The sequence below is a fragment of the Galleria mellonella genome, unplaced genomic scaffold (assembly GCF_026898425.1).
Source record: "Galleria mellonella isolate WM207_F2 unplaced genomic scaffold, CSIRO_AGI_GalMel_v1 utg83, whole genome shotgun sequence".
NCBI classification, from domain to species: Eukaryota; Metazoa; Arthropoda; class Insecta; order Lepidoptera; family Pyralidae; genus Galleria; species Galleria mellonella.
The window spans coordinates 3,235,070-3,262,799 of NW_026442162.1; the positions used below are offsets into that span (position 1 = coordinate 3,235,070).

Here is a 27,730-nt window from a genome sequence, read left to right on the forward strand (position 1 = left end):
TCGAGAATTTCATCTACACATGTGAAGCCGGGTCGGATCGCTAGTGCTGTTATAATTATGACGTAGATATTAGAATTCGGTACAGGAAAAATAAAATAAAATCTATGTCATTCATTATCTAAATTTGTTTGTATCAAACCTCGTCAGTCTTTATCTACTTTCAATAGCTTGCATTGTTCTTTGTTTTGCCAGTTCGTATTCGGCGGCAGTTAGTTACTACCCTGTGTCATTTTCCTATCTGATTTGTGATCTCAATTCAAGTTTTATCTAATTAAAGGTCTCCATCCAAGGATGTGGTTCCTGCATAGAATGGGCTACTTCTTACTTTCCCGTGGATGTCGTAAGAGGTGAATAAGAGAATTTAATGGTCGAGTGAGGAACAGCAGCGTCTCTCTTAAAACAATTCCAAGGCCTGACTGCGGTTGCCAACCTGCCTGCCAAGCGTGGCAACTACTGACAAAACTCCCTTTATAGGGGAGGCCTATGTTCAGCAGTGGAAAGTTAACGGCTGATATGAATTAATTAATGAATACAGAAGCATACGGCATTGCGCGTTGCCGACCTAAAAGGAACTTTGTCACGCCTTTTGTAAAGAATTATACGCCGTAGTTTTGGGATCACATCGGCATATGAGCTCAATCAGCTTTTAAATGTCAAATGTGTCGAATTGTGAATTAATTAATCAAATAGATATCTAGTAGGTATTATTTTAAGGAAAATCTTTAATTATTAATATTAAACTGTGACAATTTTGTATAATTTGTAATACATTATATTATACCTAAAAATATATGTATAAATAAAGGTAACAAAAGGTAAATAAAGCTGGCCAATGTGCCAGTAAAAATAATCTGTCAAAATCGATAAGGCATGTAAGTACTGTGTAGGTATTGTATAATGAACTAGCTAAATATTGCATCATCGTCATTCATAATACTTATTATCTATAAACTTTAAATTGTAAGTTATCTTAGATAAAGTAATTTGTACTTTATCTTGAGAACTTACAGTGTCTAATCCTTCACTTAATGAACAAAGAATGTTTTTATTATTTTCATTTTTTGTAGTTGTGTATTGTTTCGTGGTATAGCAAATATTAATTATATTAAATTGGTTATTTACAAATTGCAATTTAGTGTTGCAATGACACGAGGCTAGAAGTTGCTACAAGGCTATCGTATGACAAGAATTTCTAGCAAAAAATGCGTAGTGCAACAAAATAACACTTTGAAAGGATGCAAACAAGGCTTTCATAGCGCAAATTTTGCACAGCTATTATTGACAATAGTTTTCATTTATATCTTCAAGTTTTCTTGGTCTTATATGACCTTATGTATTATCTTTTTAATTGCTAATCAAGCACACACCCTGCTAGATGATAAGTGGCCAGAGAGTTTATTAACGAGAAGATACCACGCAACATATAAACAAAAAATAGTTTAATCTCCCATTTTTTAAAGTCTGTTAAAACTCGAAATTAATTTATATGTTTATCTATCTACTTACTTTGTTGTTTGACGTAAATGTAAATAGAAGTATTTTTTATATTGTTATATAACACAATTTAAATTACATGGGGAATTCTGAAGTTTTGAGTAATGTATTTTTACTCCATTGTATGTAAGTATGTGCCGTATCGTCATATTATTGAATCATTACCTCGGTACCTACTATGGATCACTCAGCTTATTATAGCTGCAATGCGTATTTTTTTTATGCAACTTAGAATGACAAATAAGCTGACAGCCCATCTGATGAAAAGTAACCGTCACCTATAGATATCAACAGTAATATGGGGATAATAGAGTATACTATGTCGCCAATGATACCCCTTCATTCGTTGCCATTTTGGAGTTATGTCTTTTAAACCGAAACCCGGCCATGCAAACACAACTGCTTCACGGCAATAACACGAATGGTACACTCAAGCAGACGACTTATACAAAATCTCCCTCTGGGGGAGGGGGGGGGGGGAAGAGATTGTTAGTAATGGAGACCGAGAATCCCATTGCTAGCAATATAACCAACAAGGTCGACCTCCTCGCGGTTTTCCCTGGAAACTATCATGGTTAATTCCTGATGAATTCATCATGTTGGGCTAACTGGCCTGTTTTCATTCTCATCTATCACCCTTCACTGGTGCTCCGCTAGCGTATCTCGTTAGCGCACGCGGGGTTACCATTTTCACCTATCAAAAAAAAATATATCAACCGTTAACTGTCCACTGCTAATCATAGACTTTTCTCATAAGGCGAGTTTTGCCAGTGGTCGCCACGCTTGTTAGGCGGGTTGGCAACTACAGTTGGACTTTAAGAGATGTTTTAAGTCGGGCGCTGCTACTCATCCCTATACCATTAACTAAGTTCTCTTAGTCGCCTCTCACGACATCCACGGGAAAAGAAGGGGTGGCCCATTCTATGCTGGGATCACACGGTTAGTTTTTTTTTTAATAAATGATAATGGAATAGTAACCCCGCCTGCGCTAACGGTATACGCTGGCGTGGCACCAGTGAGGGATGATAGGAGAGGATGAAAAGGCAGTCAGTTAGCCCATCGTGATGAATACGCTTGGAATTCAGCAAGATGGTTTCCAGAGGGGACAACGGTGAGGTCGACCTGTTAGGGTATATTGTTAGCAATGGAACTGTTAATCTGCATTACTAACCCCCCCCCCCCCCCCCCCAATTCACACGGTTGGTGAGTATGGTTATATTATTTATGTCTCTGGTAAATGAAAAATATATGAGTTTTGTAAAAATCAAATGGTATGACATTACAGAAGTGAAACAAGATACCTGTTCTCTGTAAATGTATTTAAAAAAAAAAAATTACCCATTCACATCTTCCGAATGCTATATATTTGAGGTTTCATACTATTTATTCCTTTTTATTTTCTTCACGGAAATTACTCAATTGATATTTATATCTCTACTTATTTATTTAAAAAAAGACTCATCTAGTCATTGACTCCTACTTCTAAAGACCTAAATGTTTATGTAGCTATGTTTTTCATTGCCAACTGGATACTAGGAAACTGGTTTGCGAATAGATCTTATCTATTAGCTAGAAATAGAAAGCTCCGTTATTTTTATTATTTCTTAAAATGGCCAAGTTTGTTAGAGCCAGGATTCTACACTGTGTGTCATGTCTTGAATGCACATTCCTTAAAGACAAAAAGACAACTAAGTGTATAGTGGGGGAAAGGGATTGTTAGCAATGCAGTTTAACAACCCCATTGCCAGCAATATACCCTTTCAGGTCGACTTCCACGTGGCTCCCTCTGGAAATCATCGTGAATAATTCTAGTTGAATTGGTCACGATGGGCTAACTGACCTGGTACATCATTAAAAAAAGTCAGGAGTATAAATAAAATTAATTTGCACAAACTAACTAATTTTACTGATATAATAAAATTGTAAATAGACGATATCTGTAAATGGGAGATATTACAAAAAGATGACATTAATCTTAACAAGACCAATAGATGTTAAAACAATTATTTTAGAAAATTTGTCTGTCTGTATGTTAATTTCGAGATCACGCAAAATTTACTGCACCAAATTAGATGAAGGTTTCATAGTTATGTTTCTGAAGGTGTAATTTAAAATATACATCATGTTTCATGTTGATGCGTCATCAAGTAGTGGTAAGTTTAATTGGTTTTCCTACATCTAAACGTAGATACGTACTTTGTACGAATTTTTTATGGAATTCTAAATGATAAACAAGCAGACAAACCATTTGATGTAAACTGTATTAGTTTTTTTTTATACAACTTAGAATGGCAAACAAGCTGACGGCCCACCTGATGAAAAGTGGTAACCGTCGCCTATAGACATGAGCAGTACCATGGACATAACAGAGTATACTGTTTTGCCCATGATACCTCCCATGCGTTGCCATTCCTGAGGACTCAGGTGTTATTCTTTTGTACCCTGTAAATTCACGCCATATCCCACCCTTCAAACTGAAACACAGCCATGCAAACACAACTGCTTCACGGACAACTGTGGATATTACAGAATACATTTCAATCTGTATCAATGTTACTATATTTCAGTTGAATTATTCACTTGTCATTGTATATTTTTGTCTATGGTGCAATAAAGAGTTAAATAAATAATTGTGACACTTAAATTGCCCATCATGCATTGCCAAGATGTCTCCATGCCTTGTAATTTTACCGATATATGGTATTTTACTATTAAAATTTAAACATAGCTAAGCTAGCTTTTTTTTTTATATCGCAATGGCGTAAAACAAGCATACAGCCCGTTTGATGGTAAACGGTCACTAGGTTATGGACGCCTGCAATACTAGGTGTCACGTGCGCGCTGCCTACCTTGAAGAAAGCTTAATATATCCTTTTTGAAGAACCCCATACTATCTAGGTAAAACTTTGACAGGGAGCTCTTTCCAAAGATTGAGCGTTCGTCTTACGTATTTTACTCATATGTAATTACAGCAGAACCACTAGTGGGACAACAGTACCCACGCAGAAGACATAAATTCCCGATTTAGAACTAGTTAATCATGGAAACATTCGTGTCTTGATGATCTGCCGTATAGTTTTTGGTCTATTTATTGAATTTTAATTATCATTAGTATTTCTCAAAACATTAAAACTATTGTTTTAAATCTTTAATTTAAAATTTAGTAATTAATTACTTGTTCTTTACTTGAGTTTACTTTTTGTAAAAAAAAAAAAAAATCAATGACTTATCGATCTTTACGATTTCTAACTTCAAAAACCATTTCAAAATCCTTTTTGAAGTCGTTTCTGATATTAATTTTTGATATAACCGAATTGATAACCTCCAGAAGGAAGTCGTATTTTTTTATGTTTGTTACCTGATAATCCCATTGGTTATAAACCGATATGGATAATTCTTTTTTTGTCTTAAAGGACATACAAATAGGTCTTGTAGAAATCATCATAATCGATTAAGTAGTTAAGTTTTGAAATCAAAACAACTGGTTTTGCCCCAATAGAAGTTTTTTTTTTATAACACAATTATTCTATAATAAAAATTAAATTATTTTTAGAAATACTAATAGACTCCCGTTTTCTTTTATCTGTGTGTAGATACATTTTTGCAGAACTATGACCATTTCAGTACAAATATATTTCTTTCTATCAGGGTAGGGTATACAAATGAAAGTGATTAAAATTTTTCTAAATTATTTTTATTCCCTTTATCATCTTTTCTCTTCTTAGGGTACCTTAGCACTATTTACAGTTTGTATAAATTAACATAGTAATATTTTACAGATAGGCTACTATTGTACAACACGCTTTTATCACTGAAAGTCTTGACTATTTAAAGATTTAAGGGGGCCATTACCATCGGAGTTCAAATGCATTTCTATTTCGAGCTTAGCGGTATACGGAAGTGACGTAACACGCTCTCACTCACCGCCGACGCTCGCGATTGTTTTCAATGAAATGAAATTGAACAACCCCGGCATAAATAATATGTAAACAAAATAATTCAAAAACAATTAGTAAAAAAGAACAATTTAGATATGGTAACATTATTGATTTATAATTTGGAAAAAAAAATAGAAAAGAATAATGAAAACGAAAATTGATCTCAAAATTTCAATCACAATAAAACTCAACACCAAGTACCAAATGGGAAAATAATTTAGTTTATAGGAAGAAGTGCCGCCTTCATACCGTCTATTATTATTATCAACAACAAATAAATTATTACGTTTAAATTAAATAAATGGCACAGACCAAATTCTACGACCATTATCGGTACATGGTGATGTGTGTGTAAAAATATTTTTTCAAACATAATTTCTGATTGATACATGAAATAACATAATAATAATTTAGTTAACTGTCGATTTTTCAAATAATCACGATTTAATATAACCAAATAATATAATCAAAAATAACTCTATGATGGAAGCAAACGAACGTTGTGCAACAAAAGAACTATCACTTCTGCGTAACAACATAATGGCAATCTAATAATCGCTAAATAACATCGGTGGAGATCACAATTACATGAATTATAAGTTTACTTTCATATAAATATAAAATATACATTTACATAGGTAATTTACCTAAGGCTACAGCGTACAGCAACAATTTCAATGCAATATAGTAATTAATCTATACTGTTGTGAAATTGATATGGTTACATTAGGCTTAAGAGGATTTAACGTAATAGTTAACATAATGCTTCATATAAATAATTCGACACGGACAGTTTCGGACAATGAAATAAACATTTGTACGTCCCGGCATATGGCGGACACCAAACGATCTGTCTCAAAGCCCGAATCGATCTACATGCTCGACGAGAAGAGGCTCGTCGCTACGCTTCCAAAGATCACAAGAACGCGATATCAGTCTCACTTTCTGTCATTACAAACATTATGACTACACCACAGCTCGTAAAAGCTTAAACAAAATACCGCCAATAAAACCCGCATAAAACTGTAATTTCGTTGGAGCAGCGTTTGTTTGCGCTGTTGTTGAATTATGCGATTCTTATTGCAGATTTCGAGCTTCTAGATTATAAATTAGAGTGCGGCGGGGCGCGGGCCAGCCGCCCCCACCAACTGATCCCACTTGGGCCTTAATCACTAAAACAAAATCTCCACAGAGACCTTCATTTGGCTTCGGGTACTACTACTGAAATAATATTGAACACGTGGTATTGAAATCGACTTTTGTAATAGACTATTTCAGTGAGCGCAACCGCAACCTTACAGCGGACATAGGCCGGAATAACTTATAATAAATTCATAAATATATTTGAATCACAACGAACGTCCATTACGCGCGTTGATACTGCTTACATCTTTATATGGAACATATTGAAATGATCAGTACGAACGATGCGCCTGGACAGACTATTGCATTAAATGTGATAATGAAACTATGTTTCCCCTACCGATGCCAGCACCGGTTATGAGCTGCTCTTCGAATTAACTGCTTGAGAACTAGATACAATCTTCCTCCATGTCGATATCTGGCACGAGTCGATCATGCGAGGCGGCGGCACGGGGCGGTAGCTCGTTCCTAGGGTCTCTTGCGAGCCAAGGGTGTCTGAGGACATCCCTCGCGCTCAGACGCTCGCATGCTTCCCGCCGTAACAGAGAACGTATCAAGCATTTTCCCCGTGATGATAGGCATTCGGGCACTACGAAGTAACCCCGTGATATTTTTGCAAATAATGACGCGTGCTCTGAATCATTGAATGGATATCTGTAACAAAAAATAAACGTAATTAATAATGACAATCAATATTTTGAAAACAGATTATTTATAGACAAAGTTCTGAGTAATGTCAAATAAATTTTAAATTTAAATCTGCAAAATGTCCAATGTAAACTGATAAGTTATTTTACTGAATAGGATATTCGAAAAAACAATTTCATAGAAAAAATGCTTATCGCGTTTGAAAAAGATAAGATAGAATCATTAACATCGACGATGGGTTTGGGGCCCATAAATCGTTCAGTTTTTACAAAGCACGGTACCCAATTAATGACGAACGATCCGATTGTCATTTGGAGAGAGCAGATGCACGCCAAAACAAAAACTCAGGTAATATAGAACCCTTCCGGCGACAGGTGAAGCGGCGATTGCGGCGAAATCCCGAATTCAGAATATAAATTACGGGTGCGAGGGGCCAAAAAAGTAGAAAACAAAGGATCGCGAACGGCAGGTGCGACGGAGAAGGCTCTCGGGAGCGGGGGTAGCAACGTCTTCGCCACATGACCGCGGCAGGTGCGCCGAAGATTTCACTTGACTCATTTATATGTGGGTGATATAATTGTTAGCCGTTGGCGCGTAACGGACGACAGGTGATCATCCCCTAGCCAGTGACGTTGTCGCTTTTGCCAACGGTCGCCCCGGACCCTTCTCGCGATCTTTAAAAACGGTAAGTCCCACGCGGTGCAGGTGAAGACACCCACTCCGTCACCACCCTTTGTTATTTATGCACGTTTAATTGCAATTAACCTAAATATCATTTCCTGTGTCAGAGATAATGAAACAATTTGAATAACAAATTAGAATTTAGTCCTAACGCATATTAAGTAAATGATACGCACCTTCCAACAAGCATCGTGTACAGTATGACGCCGAGGGACCACATGTCTGCTGCTCTTCCTGAGTACGTCCGATGAGCTCTCAGAATTTCTGGAGACACGTAAGCTGGACACCCGCGTTTATCTTGGAGGAGATCTTCTTCTGGATCATCGAGTACAACAGCATCTTCCAACGATTCTAATTTTAACGTCGTTCTGTAACAAAATGAGAGAGAGAGTTTAGATTCGAGAGCTGTATATTAATATACAAAGAAGATGTGGCGGTGTTGTCAGGTCAAATGTGTTATGCGTTTGACGTGCATCGACCACTGACCCATATAATTCGCGAGCGTGCTGTCTATAATACATCAAAGTATATATATATGTATATGGTCCATATGCACTCGCCCGTAATGATTCCTTTGTGCACAAAGCTTTGTCCGGGCGCTATTAACAATTTGCGTATACAGCTAATTAGTGCATAAAGCATCAAACATTATGCGTGCGCTCGAGATAATATTGCAAAATGGTCGCGCGGGCTCACAATTCGATGTATATGTAACAATAATGTCATGTAAATAATTACATGGTGAACCATAAAGCTGTTCAATGATGCAATGGGTTTTGTTTCATCACATCACGGGCTTTAGGCGCACCGTGCGCGACCTCGTATTTCACAGCCGCCGCATCGTTTCGAAATGCATTAAATGCACAGTTCGAAATACTACACCAGGCTATGTATGATTGCATGTAAATAAACCGCTCTGATCGGATGACGAATGACAAACGAGACTTTTCAATTTACATGATCCCTCTACCGCTTGTTTTTAACTTGCGTCCATTGGATTGTATTTAAAAATTCGAAATCATAGTGCAAAAAATAAAAAGTAAGTAATTTGTGGTTGAGGCGAGGCAGGTGCGTGGTGGGCGGTTCGATGTAGATAAATTGAAGTGCATTAATGTTACATACGTAATATTTTTAGAATGTTTAATAATAGTTCAGAAGGGGATGGTATGTTAAATATATTTGTGAGAGTATTTTTCGCCTTTTTCTTGCATAAACCTTTTATTATTATTATTTGTTTCATGCGTATGTAATTAGAAAGATGGAAGTAATAAATACCAAGTTTACTCAAAGTATAGTTACAAAACCTCAAGTTGCGGTCTCGACTGTTTGACAAATTGTCTGCGGACGGACGCAACACTATAGCGGCTGAAATTGACGAGTGTTACGAGTATTGCTACTGCGTGCTTGTAATGAGTAAAATATAAACGAGCTATTCTGGACTGTATTATACAGTATTTTAATAACTTTATAGGTACAGCGCTACTTAATGCAATATAATAGATAAACGATATCGTTATTTATTATTAAACTTATAACACGATCGTGACAATATAGAGCGGTTGGCTCCATCTAAAGGTTACTCTCGTTATGACTGTCGCAACTGGCTGTCAGTAAACGATGTGATACATTATATGAGTGCGCGTCGATATCGTTAGTGAATACCTATTTTGTCATATATGTGAAAAATATCAATATATCTTCACTTTGACTCCCATGAGAGGTAGACAATAGTGTTTATTGCGTGTAAATATCTGTTGAGTCGGTATAATAGTATGAAGGTATAAGCCGTGCGTGTTTAAGCACGTGCCTAGTAATCACTATTTTGCAATGGCAATAGATCTACTGTGGGAACTGCAGTTGACAAAACGAGTGACGTCACCGCACAACTGCACTCTGACCCTTTTTTTGTAATCAGTCAGTGAGTGGCGCGGGCTCCGTAGGACGTCCTCGTATCCGTTTAGGTCTCTTCAACTGCGCAACTGATCCTAATTAAATCCCTACAACGGCAAGGCTAAAGTGCGATGTCTGCAGTTGCAATCGATTCGAATTTCGCAACGTGTAAATAAGTTATACGGTGTCGTAACGCGGTCGGAAGGTTGGCCGGATTTCCGAACGGTGGCCTCGAAGGATTCTCGACGGTGTCTCGGACGCGGGACGGCGGGCGAAAGGACAACTGTCAATTTACGCAATTTGGCATTACGCATACGCAGGGCCGATTTTCGAGTGGCATGTACCCACTAACGCTCTAATCCGAATCGTGAACTCACGCCCAAAACTAAATTGTGTGCATTACTAAATTGACTCACGTTAACAACTTCGCAACTGTGTTAACTAACGTTTCGTTTAAATAACATGTTTGTAAATGGCGTTTGTCGTATCTACTCTTGGTTAAGTTTGTAGAGATCCCATAGCTAGTGTTGTTGCAGTTAAATATAAATACCGTTACGTTGATTGTGTACCGTCGTATATCAACGTGTGGGAGATCGCCCACAATTAGCGGGATGCACAGCGGCGAGATTTCGCAACGGCCGCCATTGCTCAATTCAACCCTGACAGTTTTGTAACAAACAATGGCAGTCAGATGCAGCACACATGCATGCACTTCCTGCTCGACTTATATCGCCAGTCGCTGCCACATGACGTATACTTGCGCAATTGCTAGGAAGTGCTGCATACGCGCGATCATTCACAAAAGAGTCTCGATGCAATGTGTTAGATATTGCGACAGAATTTTAATAGCTACATCGGCGATAGATAATTTGCTAGCTAATTTATAGATAGGTTACTTCCGAGCCCTGTATGCTATGGTAAGCGGTTAGTCATAGGTTTTCGTAACCCGCATTGTAGGGACATGCAGTGTCGCAATCACGTTGCTTCACCGCGGAGATGCCGCTGGGATAGGTTGGGAAACCATCCCGGCCATGCCCAATTATACGTCGGCTCTTATTGTGCAATCGAGCTCCCACAGCGGATGTTTTATGAAATTCGATTGATAACAGTATCGTAGAATGAGGCTTTGTGGCTTATCTATGAGTCTGCATATACGAGGTTTGTCCGGAAAGTACGTATAAAAGTTTTTTAAAAATTTTATTTTACAATTATTCAGGTAAATCAATTTTATCCCCTTCAAAGTACTCCCCCTGTGACATAATGCACTTGTGCCAACGCCGTTTCCACTGTGAGAAGGCTCCTTGAAAGTCCTCTGGTTGTAGGTTTCTCAGCTGCCCCGTCGTAGCTTTTTTTATCTCATTTATGTCCCCCAAATGCCGCCCCCGAAGTACCAATTTGGTTTTTGGGAACAAGAAGAAGTCACACGGGGCCAAATCCGGCGAATAGGGGGGGTGTTCGGTCACCGTAATGGAATTTTTACTCAAAAACTCACGGACAACAAGAGAGGTGTGGGCAGGGGCATTGTCGTGGTGAAGAATCCAACGCCCCTCTCGCGCCAATTCTGGACGAACTCGTGCCACACGAGCTTTGAGGCGTCTGAGCACATCGACGTAGAATTTTCCATCAACTGTCTGGCCTGGAGGGACGAATTCTTGATGGACAATCCCCCGAACATCGAAAAAAACAATCAACATTGTCTCGGCCCTCTCTGAATCTTTTTAGCCACTTGTGGACGGTTGGTTCCTTCACAGCATCATCCCCATAAACTGTTCTGAGATCGGCAAAAATTTCACGGCCATTCTTGCCGAGTTTCGAGAGAAACTTGATTACGACGCGCTGCTCTTCAACGGAAGCGGGCTCCATGCCGACGGGGTTTCGTTAAGAGGTAACTTCACAGATGGCGTGACAAGCCAGTTCGCACCGCACGGCGGTCAGACCAGAACTGAAGCATTGTTAGGGATATAAGGAAGGGGTCCTGCGCTTACCTGGCCTCCCCACTCCTCTTTCTCGCATTCCAGAACACTTTTATACGAACTTTCCGGACAGACCTCGTACATACATGGAGCGTTTGTAAGCAAGCAGAGTTGCGAAAATTGTTAAATTTGTCTTACTACATCCAAACTACGACAATATGACAACTATGTACATATACACTCCAGAATTTAGGTCTCAAAACCGCATAGGCTGCAGCGGTACGGTTCACTTTATCGGAGTAGCGATAACGCAAGTCGAACTCAGTTTTGAAACAGAGCGCTGGGCCGCTTGCGAAAACACTAATGTGAACATCGGTTGCAAAATTGTTTTAGTTTTAAAATCGAATTCATTGAATACATTGTTGGTAGTTTGGTTCATTTACCTATAGAGAGCATATTCGAAATGTCATATGGACACGTCACTAGCCTTTATTGGTGCTCAGTGATCAACAATGCAACTGTAAAGCGGCTGTATTTGGCAGGCGGATAGTGTACGCATACAGGCCGTGTGTGTCACAATGGCGCGGATTATTAGCTGCGTTGCGATATGGCATGTTGCAAGTTCGGGCGGCGGTCCAAGCGCCGCCGCCGAAATAATCCCGTGTTGCAACGTACGGACTGCGGAACGGGCGCCACTCCAGAGCCTGTTGCGCAAACGCCACTGCCACACGCAATTGGCCAATTGCGCACGACCATATCTCAATCTCTCTACACACGCGGTATCGTTTACGAAACAAACGATAACGTTCGATGACCCCCGAGCGCCTGTTACGAGACTATTGCACAACGGAAGAAAGTGTTCAGAATGCGTTCGCAAAAAGTATCCGAAATATCATCGATCTCCCTCTTAAAACGTTGCAATTACACCGTTACGTGGCATCGTGTTAAATCCGGTGAGTGGACGACTTTCTAACACGAGGTCGGTGTACGCAGCGGCGTGTCGCAACAATTTCTCCGAGCGTCGCGAACGAAGAAAGCGCGACCCCAGCTGCGTTTTGCAATCGTACGCCGCTGCTAACAGCATTGACGCGTCGACGCGGCACAGTGGAGAATGTCGTAGAAAGCGTACATCGACCTATAGCTAGTGGGGCTGGAGAACAGTAATTGATAAAACCGCAGAGACTAGAGTACTTGCAACTGCAACAGATGCGTTAACAAGATTCCTGCTGATTCCTGCAACCGCAAAGGCACGAGCCGTTTAGCATAACAGTTGTGCGTCGGGATTGGGCAAGTGGCTCTTTTGTTACGCAAGCCGTGATAAACGCGCGGGCGCATGTCACAGGCATTAGTGAAACACATCCGTTCATTGACTCGTTCCCGATATAACAGTGCTTAACTATTTCGAAATTCTTTGACTGCACACGTGTAAGGACTCTAGGCCACGGGAAAAAATTTTAGTATATCTATAGTTTGATCTTTAGGACCCATTAAACAGACACGCTCGAAAAGCATTGTAGAAAGATACAGGCTCCCTAGTCCCGCTACATATAAAAAATGTTGTAATATTTGGCATAACTTCTAATATCTAATTTGAAGCTAAGAATTCTGTCATGCAGGATATTACACGAAGAATCGGCAGGTAACCGGCTCACTAGCACGTTTGCGTATACAATTTCATAACCTGTTGTTACGTTTTAAACCGAGTTTTCCAAGTGTTTGGAAATGTATTAATAAAAAGCTGGAGCTCCCACATCGCAGGCAGGTAATCGTCATTGTTAAAGCAGCATTTCATTGTTAGATAATCACGTAATGATTATGAAGCGGTCGTGATTACCTACGATGATAACTTTCCACTAATGATGACAAACAACTGCATAAAAAAACAATAATTATCTTGGCTTTAAATAGAAATGTCACACCTGGCGACAGGTGCGCGTGCGTGGAGTACTCCAGTCTCGCCAGTTTGTTGAAGTTGCCATAATGACGATAACCATAAAGGGCAGCTGTGTATGTTTGTCGCCCGACAGATGCGGTCTAGATCGTCTGATAAATAAAAAGAGTAAATCCACATCCGTATGCGCCAGCGCAGTTTCCGCCGCTACAGGCCGCAGCCGGAATCGACGATTGTTTCGCTCTGCAATCGCTTCCTCCTTATTGTAGTGTCGGAAGTGCGAAAAGAACAATACGAATATCCTTTAGTGAAGAAAATAAATCGCGCTTGCGCGTCGGCTGTGCGAGGGTTGCATTATGAGCGCAAACAAAATTAGAACGCCGATTAATCATGAAAGCTAGGTTGTACGCTGCGACGCAAGAGCTTGCAATGTGTAGCGAGTGGAGTCAGAGTATTGCAAACTCAAAGGCAATACGACGCCGCATTACTAACAGTTGGTTAACAGTATTGGATCTTGCGCGGGAGTGACGTAAATGTATGGAAAAATGTAAAGACAATGCTTTGTTGTGGACTTTACGGCTGATTTATATGCGCCAGGGTATGGGCCAAGGCGTCCACGAAACCTAATGCGTTTTGTAACCATTTAAGTAGATTTGCAAAACGCGACACTCATTGCGACGTATTAAAATGTGGTCCTTACACCTTAAGCTTTATTTCATAACTGTTTTCACAACTTGAACAAGACGCCGTTTCTATCTTACGCTGGACCTCGTAACGGCAATCTTTTCTGTTAATTGCTTCTTTTTCCTGTTATGTTATAATTGTATACTAAAGTAGAAACGTATTATCAAATAATTTGTATCGAAAAAAGAAAAGAAATACATAAACAAAGGGAAAAAGTGACATGTATTTTTGTTGTTACATAATAATAGTAGTCGTATAATACGACTAATCTATCCCTAACTAGATTTTTAAGCTTTTTAGGATTTAAAACTTAAAAAGAATATTTGTGAATATGAGGAGAAACTGATATGAATGTGCTTAGCTTGCGGTCAAGAGACAACTGTGTGACATGACCGCAGTCCACGTTGCTTAACATCATCAATTGCCTTCGATTAATAAAGATAAGACAAATATTGATTGTATAAATTCAAAATCTATCGGTATATACGCGAATACAATGGCCCAAGGAATACGTCATCCAATGAATGGTTTCGAAAACGTGAAATAAACGATGTTGCGATTTCGCCTTGTGAAATACATTTGCCTCGAGATTGCAGAAACGCGTGGGACGACAAATAGGTTTAATCTAGTCGATTTGTAACTATTACATTGTAAAAATAACTTGTTACAATGAGTCACTGGAGGAAAGTAAGCCGAGTTTTCTGTATATAAACATGTCTGCCAGCCAGGAATTCAATGAAAGTAAGAAAACTTTTATGTGATAACAAACAAGGAAAATCAAGAATAGCCATTTAGAATACTTGCCGATGTAGCCGTGTCTACATATTTTTCTATGTTTACTTGTAATTTTTCGATTCTATTACTTTTATATGAGCCACGAATGTTGGATTAAAATTATTTACGTAGATATAAAACTTACATAAACTTAAAATCCTTTAACACATATCGAAAAGAGATATCACACATCGAGTTTAATATAAATAAACATTGTATGCCCGCTTATACATATTATTTATCGCAATTTTTATCAACATTTCTCTATATCTTATCGTCTGATGAAATCCCTTAAAATTTCACCGCCTGTTTATTTGTTTAGTTGGACCAGATATCGGTGTTCAAATATTTTGTAATGGGACAAGGGGTTCGTTTCATAATACGTTCCTACACGTGTGTACGTACCTCATTTATTGGGTACCCGATTGCGAAAAGTGATGTTACTTATTGAGGAATCTATTGATATGGAAATAAGAATTGTATGAGCATTGCGTGTCTTCACGCATAAATTATGTATAGATGGAACGAAACAAATGTATTGTGATATTATAAATTGCGTTGTTTTGAAAGTGTTTAAAATTAAGTTTTCTACTGGTACAATATATTAAAAAAAATGCTTTAGCAGTACTACTTGTGTACTTCAAGTTCTTAAACACGCCGCGACATTAATCGTCAAACTCGATTGAGTCTGGAACAATTATTTTATTGAAATAGGGTCCGTATGACCTCAATGACGCAGGTACTAAGCTCGCATCGATAAGCCACGCGAAACTTCCTACCGTGTGCGACTGTAATACAAAAGCGATGTAATACAATATACATTACCAATTATGTATTCATTACGTCCAAGAAGCAACAGTAAAAGTAGCAATGGAAGTCTAACATACCAATAAGTTTGTGAATTCTGATAACTACAGAATGGAACTATGATATTATAATACAAGCTATCCAGCTTACTAATCGTAATATAAACAACAAAAGATCCGCAAAACGTATACTCGACGTATTATTATAACAAGGAAATTAAAGCGTTTCTAAAAAATAAAAATATTGCTCACGAAAGTAGTACCAGATGGGGTAGTCAAGAGGTATTTTGTAGATTGTTGGTGTAATAATTTAAATGGATATTTAATGAATATGGATGCACGGCAAAGTTTGTAAATAAACACATATCTTTATAGAATTTAAAAACACGAGGCGAGAACAAGTTTGTACCGTTAACGATTGCTGAAAATGCGTAAACAGTGTCTCTGATGGAACCTGTTTGAATCGAGCGCCTATATTGTTGATTTCACGATGCAAACATTTTTTTTATGGATGCGAATGGAAGTCCAGATAATGGAATTATATCGCTAACACTCAATAATTGACTACAAAGAGGTCGTAGCCCTCAGCAACGATGAATTTCAAACGCTATACGATTGTGCGAATCGAAAACGTGGATCGAATAACTTTCAAATGATCGTAGTTGATAAATAAACAGGCTCCTAGGATTTGCGGACAATGCCCCTTTTCGCGTCTGGCGCATCGGGTTATAGCAAGTTATGAGCAAACTGCAGACGACGCACGGGCACGGAGCAAAGTCAATATTATTATTAAGTAGTATACCAATGGCCAGCCGATGGTACTTTCTTATTTGTCGAGTACCGTTTCCTCAAGCGAAATGGTACTAGGTCGATGAAAGTGCGATAAAATGACGTCGGCATTTCATCAATAATATTTATATAGGTAACTATCAGAATATTTAAATAAATACATAATAATGCCAGTAGTTATAGTAGCATTCTCAATATACAATTTTCAATGATCTCATAAGTTTCTATCTGGCAAGTATGTAATATGTATGTCTGTAATTAGTGAGTGAGCAAAAAAAAAATTCTCACTGTATGTCATACCTACTCACTCACTTATAATCTGAACAGTTAATATGATGAGATCACTGAAGGATCAATGCTCTCCTCGAATGCCAAAGCAATGATCAACAGCTATAAATTGAAGAGAGGCTGTCCAGAGGTCGTTAACCTATTACAATATATTCTTTCTAGTCGCATTTATATAATTTGGAAAGTGCAGAAATGGTAATCTCTAAATAGTTACAGAATTACGCACTGTTATTATATCACAATATCGAGCATTTGACTCGCATCGCGGACATAGCGCGGGGAGAGGTCAGTGAACTTGCGAAACTTCACCTGTCATAGCCGAGGGGAGCGAAACAAAGGCAGTGATGCAACGAAAGAAAGCGCGGAAACAAAAATCGAGATAACTGCGGAGTAGCGAGAGAATAAAAATTACGATCATAGATGTAACAAAACAATTGATTCTAAAATACCAATTGGGAACTGGAACATTCTAAATTGCAATCAGTGATGCCCGTTACTTGCACAACGTTCGCTGGCAACTCGCGACGGAAGAGAGTGCGGGTGAAACGGCACATTGAGGTGATGCAATAAAGAAAGTGCGGAACTGAAGTAGGTTTTCTAGCGCGGTGAATGTACTCCGGCCATTAGCATTGTATCATTCGCGTCCGCGAAGCCTCCACAGGCTCTGCGGACGACGACCTCGGTGATGTCAGAGGAGGCATGTCTTTCGCATATTTCGCGATGGAGTGATATAATACATTCGGGATGGAAAATTATTATGATGCGAAAACACGCCGCGCCAAAGGGAGGCAACGTGGTTACATCAAACTTTTGCTTGCAACGGGTTAGGTAACGAGTGTTGTCACACTTGTTTGTTGCAATTACAGAACTGATGTAACGCGTGCAACGATGAAAAATCAGCACAGCGTCGGCGTTTGCTTATTGTTTAAGAGATCTGCCTAGATTTATTAATCATATAAAAATATTTTATCAACTAGCGAAAATAAGAAAAAATATGTAATGTCAAGTTCAATAGGAGCGTCGTCGATGCGCGGGCGCAGCGCAGCAGTGCGCTAGTGGGTCGGGTAGGTGGTGGGGCGCGCGGAGGGGGCGTCGGTCGCCGTGGCGGTGACAATGAATGGCAAAGCACCGTTGTACTTGACCCAGTATTCCGACCGTCACGCCCGGCCGGTGCAATGCTGACGTTCGATTGATGATATGCGTGAGAACAACCAACAACTGGCTTGCATCAACTGCACACTAATATCTCACAATTTAGGAGCACACTGTATACAAAATAAAATTATAATTAAACAGCATAATAACGGCTCGAGATGGTTTTACGATAGTGCTGACATTGGCGCACTAACCCACTTGGCACAAGACTCGTACACGTTTACGTCAATCAAAAAGTATTTAACAAATTGGGTGATACACATATGATCATAGCTGTCATGATATCATAGAAGAGTCTGTGACTGAATCATTCTCAGGTAGATTCATATAGAATGAGTAATAAATGATAATATGTATATCACCACGGTTAAGCCGCGAACAGTGCACAAACATAAAATAGATGTCGAAACACACACGAAGTATCTCGCAAGCGGTTTCCGATATACATTTGTTAGCGGGTAGATATGTATGAGTATATGTGCCATTGCGCAAGGTCGCCAGCGCACCTGCGCGTACGCCGGTCACTGCAACGACCGTTGCAGCTCCCACGACATAGTTTGTACCTTCATGAATTATTAATTAACTGCAGAAAGCATAGAAGGGTAACTAAAGGTATTTGGGGACTAATCATATGTTGACTTCAAGATTAATGGGAAAATTTCAATTGAATCCAATCGACACTTGCAAAGTTTATGTTTATATAGGTGCGATACGATACAATCGAACAAAAAGCGGCTATAGCGCTTCACAGCAGCGTCCAGCGGCGGCAGGCGTACTCGTAATCATCCAAGTGGGTTAAGGTTTCATCAAGGATTTATTGCGGCAAGTCTCCGCTCCAAAACGCCGGTCGTTCGTTACTATGAGCTAACTGCACGCTGGTTCCGCTGCATTTGTTCATTACAAACTTTTGAAATTTATATACTACTTCACACTCAATTATAGGCGACAGATAGTCTATCACTGTCTGGACGACAAAGCAAAGGAATGTATGGTAAGTAACATTTTGTCATAAGTATTTACTTGAAACGATCGTATTTCATGCAACTGTTCTAGACAGTTAAACGACCAGACACAAAGAGTGACCAACTTTTGTTTAATTAATATCTGACAAACAAAAGAAACTTGATAGTCAAAAAGGAGTCCTTTGTCCTAACCACCTTTCAACACTTAGAGCGGTTAACGTTAAAATAATGAAAATGTTCCTGAAGAGTCTTTTAAAACTCGTTATGCAAACAATTGAGTGAAAAACAAACTGGTTAATAGGTTATAGAACGATCCAGATGTATTTCAAAAATTGTAGAACAATGTTTAACAACTAACTATTCGGTGAGCTCTTTCGCAAGCGTCGCAGTATCCGGGGCTGGGGTTATTCGATTAATTGTTTCTGACAAGTACAAAGAGTTATAAGTATCGAGTACTCGATGCTTCACAATCGAGCATTCTATACTTTTGTTTTACAAAAATAGCGTATTATGAGAAACAAGAGTATTTTTAAAGGTTTGAATTGAAAAGGACGTTTGTGTTAAAGCAATCGCTGAGACCAGCCAAAAACAATACGATACGATTATAGTTGTTTAGACAACTTTTGATTTTGGCAACGCGACTACGTCCTCGTAAGCATTATGTAACAGGTTGACCTCGGTTTTAATAGACTTACTTGGACTTAAATTTATTTAATATAATAAGCCCGTTACTAATTAACCGGTGGGTAAATATGCAATTAGTATTGTAATAGTATTTTAGAAAATATAGTTCAATTTCTCATAGGTATAAATGTAAATGCAATGATATGTAATAAAATGAAGGCCTTAAAGTCATATAAATGTTAGTGATATTAAGACCGAGGGCGTTATGTTAATTTTGCGAAGTCAGCTCCGATGAATGGAGAATGATGGATTATTTTATACTTTACATAAGCGCAGGAGTTCGTATTAACAATGTTCAGGAGTCGGTTGATTGTATATGAACGGCGGTGCGCAGGCGGCGCAGATGTGCGCGCGATCATTGTCCCTCAAACAAAAGCAGGTAGACGTTACTACGCCATGTGCTACGTGTCACTTTTTCACAGATATCTACGTGTTTTTCATAAAACCCCAAAAAAATATAATCTGACCCGACAGATGGACGAGCACATGTCTTTTGAAAAAAAAAAAAATTAAAGGGACACACAATAACAAAAAAGTAAGGTAAAATAAAGAAAAAAATGATAACAAAATTTAGAAAACATTTTCATTTCTTCTTTGTTATATCTATGAAGCCATTTTGTTTTGACTTTATAAGTACAATAAATTAATTACTTAGATACGTACAATGGTTTCCCTTTGTTACAAAAGAGAGAAACGAATCGAATCCCAGTTATCAAAATTAATAACGGCAAAACCAATTTACTCTGATCGCGTAATATCCTCCGGCGCATTTATTTATTGAGCTCCGCAGAATTTCGATTAATTTGTTTTATGCGCGTTGGAAATAAAACACACATCTGGCTAGATGAAAAAAGCTTAGCCTTCATCAATTATATACCAAAAACAAAAAGCTAAATATGAAAAGAACAACCGAGGGGACAGGACACGTGATATAAAGAAAGGAACCAACGATATACAGCAAATATTGACCTCGTAGCAGATGTTGAAAGGCAAACTTTGAGACTGGTTAGCTATACATTATATGCATTTGAATAAACATTGCCTCTCGATAGTACACTTTGTTTGTCTAAGGTTATATCGAATGATGGCTTGTATGTATCCAGATAGAGTTGTCAGGTGTCCAAACATTTTTCTTAGACACACATTTTCTATTTTACTATATATATTACATTAGCTATAAAATGTTGTATTTCAAATAAGATGTATTATTTGAAAATGAACTAACTATAACTAAAGTGTCGTTCCTGAATAAGGTAGAAACCACGACGCCAATAAGCTACTCGAGTCTCAAAACCCTTATGCACAGAATAAAATATTGATGCCAAAAATAGACTCATCGCCATAAACTCGAGAAATTGTTGGCTATAAAGACCTTTACAATATCTGAGGTTTACAGACTTGCTTGCACTTATTTTAGTTTTAAATAGGCGAGAAGGAACCTTCTCTCTGTAGCAGTGAAGTCTAATTTTAGATGACAGTAACATTAAAATAATAATTTGTGATTGTCTGTTTGGAATGTGAATGCGAACACGTGCGTTCGCAGGTATACTGATCGCATGTGCAATTCATTGTACGAACAAAAGATGTAGTTTTTCTCAACTCTGAATAACCGAATCTTTGCACAATAGCCTAAGACTTGTTTCGAGGCCCATCATCGATTCAGAAAAAGCAAGCCGAAATGATAAATCATGCGTAGGAGTCTTTAACAACGGGAGCTGTATTTGTTTACTGCACATCTGTGCAAGCTGAATCGTGACAAGGGTCGCCAGAATTTGCGATTAAAGTCTACAAAAACGATAGCATTGTCGCACAGGTAATTGTTAGAAGATTAACCCGATGCCAGTGATAAAATGAGAGCAGAACACCTTGACGTTAAACTATGAATTTGTTAAAATATGAATGGACTGGGAATGTGATCTTTTTCCATTGTAAATTAGGTAAAAGAAACATGAAAAATATTGTGGTAGAGCATGTGACCTTAGAAATTTGTTATCTACGGTGATAACAGAGATTGCTGTGACCTTTACGCGCCGACGAAGTGTCTTGTGCCATACCCTGATAAGACTCAAGTCCAATGACCGTGTACAGATCCTGTATACATCTATTAGTAAGATTGAATATTCCAATATTTTATTATTTAGTATTCCGCTCGTACGTTCACATGGCACTTCTGACTTCAAACAGGGGCGCGGTCCACGTTTAGTAGTTCTCAAGTACACTCATCGGCCGGATGTAACGGGAACGGAAACGGACTCTAAATAAAATAGAACTGCAAAATTCAAACGGCAGATGGTCGGTTTTGTATCGATGGGAGACAAAAGAAAAAGTACGAATAAAAAAAGCAAGGAATAAACTACAGACCGCCACATGGTAAAGGTATTAAGTTAATTATCTGACTCCGAGCCCTGCTTCGGGGCTTTAAATTGGATGGTGTCTAGTTAGGTTCGAAGTGGACGGTTTTATAATTGCGTGCATGTATTTTTTCATGTCAAAAAATTCAGTAACGATTTCGCAAAATCTTTGTATTTGTAGGTACTATTGATATTAGAATAATAACTGTGTATATTAAGTAATATGTAAAATAATTCCTGTATTTCAAAGTAGGAAACTTCCATGTGAGTCACACCAAGTTCCCATGTGATAAATCAGCAGATGATGTAAATTGTTTTCATATGAAAAGCATCCGTAATCGATTTGAGCGTATTATGTGATGACATAAATACGTGATATGCGCGCGCTTATTGCGCGCTAATTTAATAGAACTCTTAAATGTTTCTGCATTATATCACGTCGATAATAGTATTGGAAACGTTTCTTGCTGAAAGGTGCATTCTCCCACGCATATCATGTTATAAGAAAGGTTATGTTATATTAATGTAAAAATAAAGATGATACGGATATCGAGACGACATATTTGTTTATGATAAGATTGGTACGTTAAGATTTAAATTTGGAACGTTTTGCGGTTTGTTCCTGGTTGGGTAGCGCGGGCGCCTCGAAGGCGGAAGAGTTGCGCTTGCGCAACTGACATTGAACCGTGGCGGTCTTCGCGTGGAGGCCACCAGACGCCGGATTCTAAGTTTAACGATAATTTAATGTGTGTTAATATAACAATTTATCTTGATAATATAACCGGTTTTCCTCGTATGGTTTCGTTTGTGGAATGCATAATGGGAAAATCGCCGAGCGTCACAATGTAAAGACGAAACAAAACATTTGCATTATTCAGGAGAGATTTTGTCGGTGGCAGGATGTTTTTGTTACACTCGTTTGTATACGCGGAAGTGAGACTACACGTGACGTGAGGACGAGGACGTACTTATTCTGCGAAGAAAACATTCCGGTCATTTTGGACTAGGATTTTCCTTTTTCTCATAATTACGCACTTTGATCTTGGGAGTGAATATTAAAAGAATATGAAAAAATAACTTTTATTTATTCAATGAAAAGCAAAGATCTTACGTCATATTTCGTAAGTGTAGGTGCTAATTTCATCAGTCTTATGAATATAGCTTGGGTAGATACACTAAATGTCACCTTAACGTCATTCACATTGAAAGAGTTGGAGGTGAGTGATGTCAGATATATATAATAATTGTTTTAAAATTATAAGTAATATTCATTCAATCTTGTAAAGTATTTCATAAATTTAGGTATATGCCGAGGACACTAAAACATTCATAGTTTATACAGCACTATTCAGCTTGTCACAACTGAGATAGGAAATATCTTACGAAAGATGGCTGGCATACACAAATATTGCGATAAGACAGACGATATGTATCATGTTAAATTAAGCAATTAAATATTAAACAATTAATCAATTTGAGAATGGCTTCGTATAGAACCTGATATTTCAATTTAAACCGAATCTAATAAGAGGCGATTAAAAAATACGTAAACGATGTTCTGTACCTTAATAATAAAGTACTCGTATTTGTGGAGAACAGGACACTTCTATCGTTTACTTTTTGTTTTTATATTATTAGAAAGCTATATTTAACAAACTCAAAATAGACACATCTTTCTATTGTTCTCCTTGACTCCCCTTCACGACCCTAGTTTTCTAAATATCCTTCATTAATATGCATATATGTATTTTAAATTTTCCATTCCTGGTTTTCTTTATTACCCATAGTATATGAATAAAAATCTTGTTGTTCAAACTTCAGACATGTTTATATGCTAAATTACTCGTCACTCGATAAACTTATGCGAATTAAGTTTACTGTTTATGCATGGAGTCGAGGTGTGGCGTGTGGCGTGCGGCGCGCTGATGACAGCGGCGGTGCATCGGCGTCGTTGGTGTCGCAAGCACGCTCGGCGGCCGTGTCCAGGGTCCGTCCTTGGCCACGACAGCCTCCACGGCCAACCTATCGATACAACGGTTCAGCACTCGCGGCCGCGCGACCGTGCGTAACCGCTTCCGCGTGCCGTTGTTACGTCACCGTCGTAAACGAATAACCTAATAGGAAAATCACAATCACGCGTCTAACCGATATTTTAACATTGAGAAATCTGCCACCGCGGTGCGTCATCAGTAATACGATCGGATCCCACTCGTTGGGTGATTTTCCCCCCGTGACGTCAACGCTACGACGTAGCAACAGCTACGGGTCACGTGTAACCGAGGGTCCCGTAACTGCGCGTGGGTGGCTAAAGTAAATACGTCAGAACGGTAAACCACCGAATAACTGTGTAGTGGGCGCGCACGTTTCATGAATTCAGGAACAATTTCATCTACAAATTGGACGAACTTTGTACAGCTTCGTTTTCTACAGAAAATGTTTATTACCCTTTAAAGTATCGAATTACGTAATTCTTTATAGGAAACCGGTGCGTCTGTACTAAATATGTACCTATCAATAAGTATATACACGTGTGTTGATTACATCAGCGCGATAGCATACCTAGGCTGGTAACTGCGCAAATTGTTGTAAAATCTGTTTAAATAATATCGGGCAAAACAAGATTGGTATGTGGATTGAAGATACAATAGGTTACTGACGACACACGTAAGCATATTGGTCATAGCACATACAGTTTGTATTATATACATGGATGACTTCATATTAACTGGGATCGTTAACACCGGCAATGACATGACCTGAACACGAACAGCCATTGTGGTTGGAACTTAATATTCATGAGACAACGCTAATTTGTCATTGTGCTGACCCATCGCCCGCCAGTTCGGTTTCTGTTATTTATAACACATCGGTTCTATTCGCATATTCTCCATTTGAACTACAAAAATTGCATTATCTATTTTCACTAACTAGATGATTTGTGTAAGGTAAGACAACATAATAGGAATAGTAACATATGGTGGTACCATAGTAGAGCTCATCATAGTGAAAATAAAACCAAAACGATTACAATATATGCGAATATTGCATTAATGCATGCAGATCTTATTAACAGCGTTGTATAATACAAAACAAGCAAAGTTGAACTAGATCACGAGATATGCAATGAAGCGCAACTTGGTAGCTAAATCATACACAACACTGCCAAAGCCATTACGAAACATCGAAGCCGGTCCTTTAGACGCAGCCCTGAATAAATTGAGTGGCAATGCAATACAAATGTAACAAAACAATTAATAACTATTTGGCAAACAACAGTCAAATGCAAACTAGGTATGTTACATCAACAGTGGTATTGTTTGTCCCGCTTGTTACGCAAGCCGTGACCGCGAACTAAGGTCGGATACGTTCTCATATTTATTATACGTATTCTTCAATCTCTTCAACTCGGCGCGAGGCCAGAAACACTAAAAGAGTACCGTTTCGCAACACAAAGCGTTTCAATGTCATTGTGCACGGATCCCGATTACCGCTCATGGAACGCGATAAGAAATAAAATTGAGTGGCAAATTATTATGTTTATCTTTTTTATCAATAATGTCTGTATCAATGAATCATAGATTTTAATTTGATCTAGCAGGTTCTGTTTTGATACCATTATATAGGTACAATGATTGATATTTATTTATAACTAATTAAAGAAAACTTTTTTAAAATACACTGAATTAATAAATGCCTTATATAAGTCACTCAGAGTATTGTTTCGTTGCAGTCTGGATTTGTAAACAACTTTGTATGTTGTTCTGCTTATACGTATTTGTATTATAATCCTTTTAGGTTCATAGCTATTGTTCTGGTACTCTATGCTTTTGGTCCTTAGTCTTATCCTTATTCTACCTTAGTTATCTCATTCACATACAGAACGATTGTAGCTATTCTATCGTAGTGTCTGTAACTCACATTAGATGTAGAACAATTGCCCAGTTTTTAATATTAGCTATTCAGTAAGTCGCAAAACGAGATCGTTTTAGGCAATATATAATAATTCAAAATCAGAATACGTTAATTATGTTTAAATGGCATTCGATTTGGAAACAGACAGTTACAATTGCGCCATTTAATTGTCGAATATCAAATTCAAACGGTGGTAGTTTAAAAATCAATATACGTGTATACCACGTGATTCGTTTTGAGTTTGTGATCGACAATTGCTGTGTAGTGTTGTAATGTTGGCTCTCCGTGTGCAACGTTGAGCTCGAGCTTGCGTCATTTCCTCTTGTTGACCGTGAACTGAGTTACGTCAACGCAAGAGTTTCGGCACGAGATTAGGATGCGCCCACACTTACGATTGAATCTAGAGGACAGTAGCCTTTATTGACACCACTTCTAACTTCCTGTATTGTTTCAATAAGTAGCTTGTTAGAACGTAGGCTTTGACATTTTGCACATTGCTAGAAATACATATATAGCGCACAGAAACATTTTATATGTGATATGTATTATCAATCGAATCGAAGTGTGCTCTGAATATTTCGATCTTTTGTACGTCAGTTGATTTTGTGCTAATAGATTACGTTAAAGAGACAGACGTACTAATTTGAATTATATTGCTTGCATCATAACTGCTTTATTAATAAGGCAATTTCCTTCCCGAGCAAGATAAACAAACGTTATAATACTTGAAGATTTGTGAAATGACATCATACGATCTATTAGTTTATCGGTAGGTAAATTCCAGACGACTAGTTCCTAAGCAATAACAATTCGACGAAACGTTAACTTAGTTTAATTATTTATAATTAGTTATATAAATATCTTATGTTTACAAGGAAAACCTAATATAAGTTTTCCGTGTTAGTTGCACATATAATATGTAGCATTTTAGGACGATTTCCAAGTAAAGTACATTGGTTTTACAAATATACCAACTATTATAACGTCTGATAGACAGTAATAGCACTGAATACTAATAGTAAGTAGATCATAACCCGTAAATATTTTTTTACTAATGTGGTGGCTTCAATTTTTTAAAATATTTTTCTAACACAATTTGTGATGTCCTCTATATTAGTAATGTCAGTATTTTATCATTTATTATATTATTTTTAGAGTTATATATTTCGCCATTAATATAAATATATAGTGTCATCCATGAGTAGGTGATATCATATTAGCATATTGAATTCGTGATCAACAGTATAAAGTCAATAGACCGGCTGCGAACTGATCGAAATTCGATAGCGTGTGCATTTAGACAGGAAGCTCCTTATAGGACTACCGCTCGTGACTAATCATAGTAACAATTGTTTTCAATTTCAAAAATACTTATCATTACTCACATTTAAACAACGTTGCATTCGTATCAAAGGGAATAATGTAGACGTATGATGCGATACGGAGTTATAAAAAGAACATCAGTGAAAGCGACGCAGACGAGTTTTAATGACGCATCCCAACTGCAGATTGGGGATTGATCGCAATTCTGGCCACAGTGGCCACTGTCTAACCGGTTGTGTTAATGTTTTTTATTACTTTCCAAGCGAGCTACGAGAGGTAAACGATCGAAAGACGATCAAATCGGCGAAGTAAAGTAAATCGACCACGGATGCCAATATTAGGTTTACATTTTATGTCTCAAATAAAAGGCTCTAACTTTTAGTCGTGTGTAGGCGTTTTTTTCT

At 38.2% G+C, this 27,730-nt stretch overlaps 1 protein-coding gene across 2 annotated transcripts in view; it reads right to left on the reverse strand.

Annotated features, from left to right (window-relative positions):
- Positions 1-5,170: 5,170 nt before the first annotated feature.
- LOC113516924 (tribbles homolog 2-like) overlaps positions 5,171-27,730 on the reverse strand; it is a 44,984-nt gene continuing 22,424 nt past the window's right edge. For both annotated transcript variants that reach the window (XM_052901874.1, XM_026901427.3), the window contains exons 4-5: positions 8,081-8,272; positions 5,171-7,229 (exon numbers count right to left, since the gene is read on the reverse strand). In XM_052901874.1, coding sequence (XP_052757834.1) covers positions 6,965-7,229; positions 8,081-8,272 — 457 coding nt within the window. In that variant the 3' untranslated portion in view covers positions 5,171-6,964. The remainder of the gene's footprint in view (positions 7,230-8,080; positions 8,273-27,730) is intronic.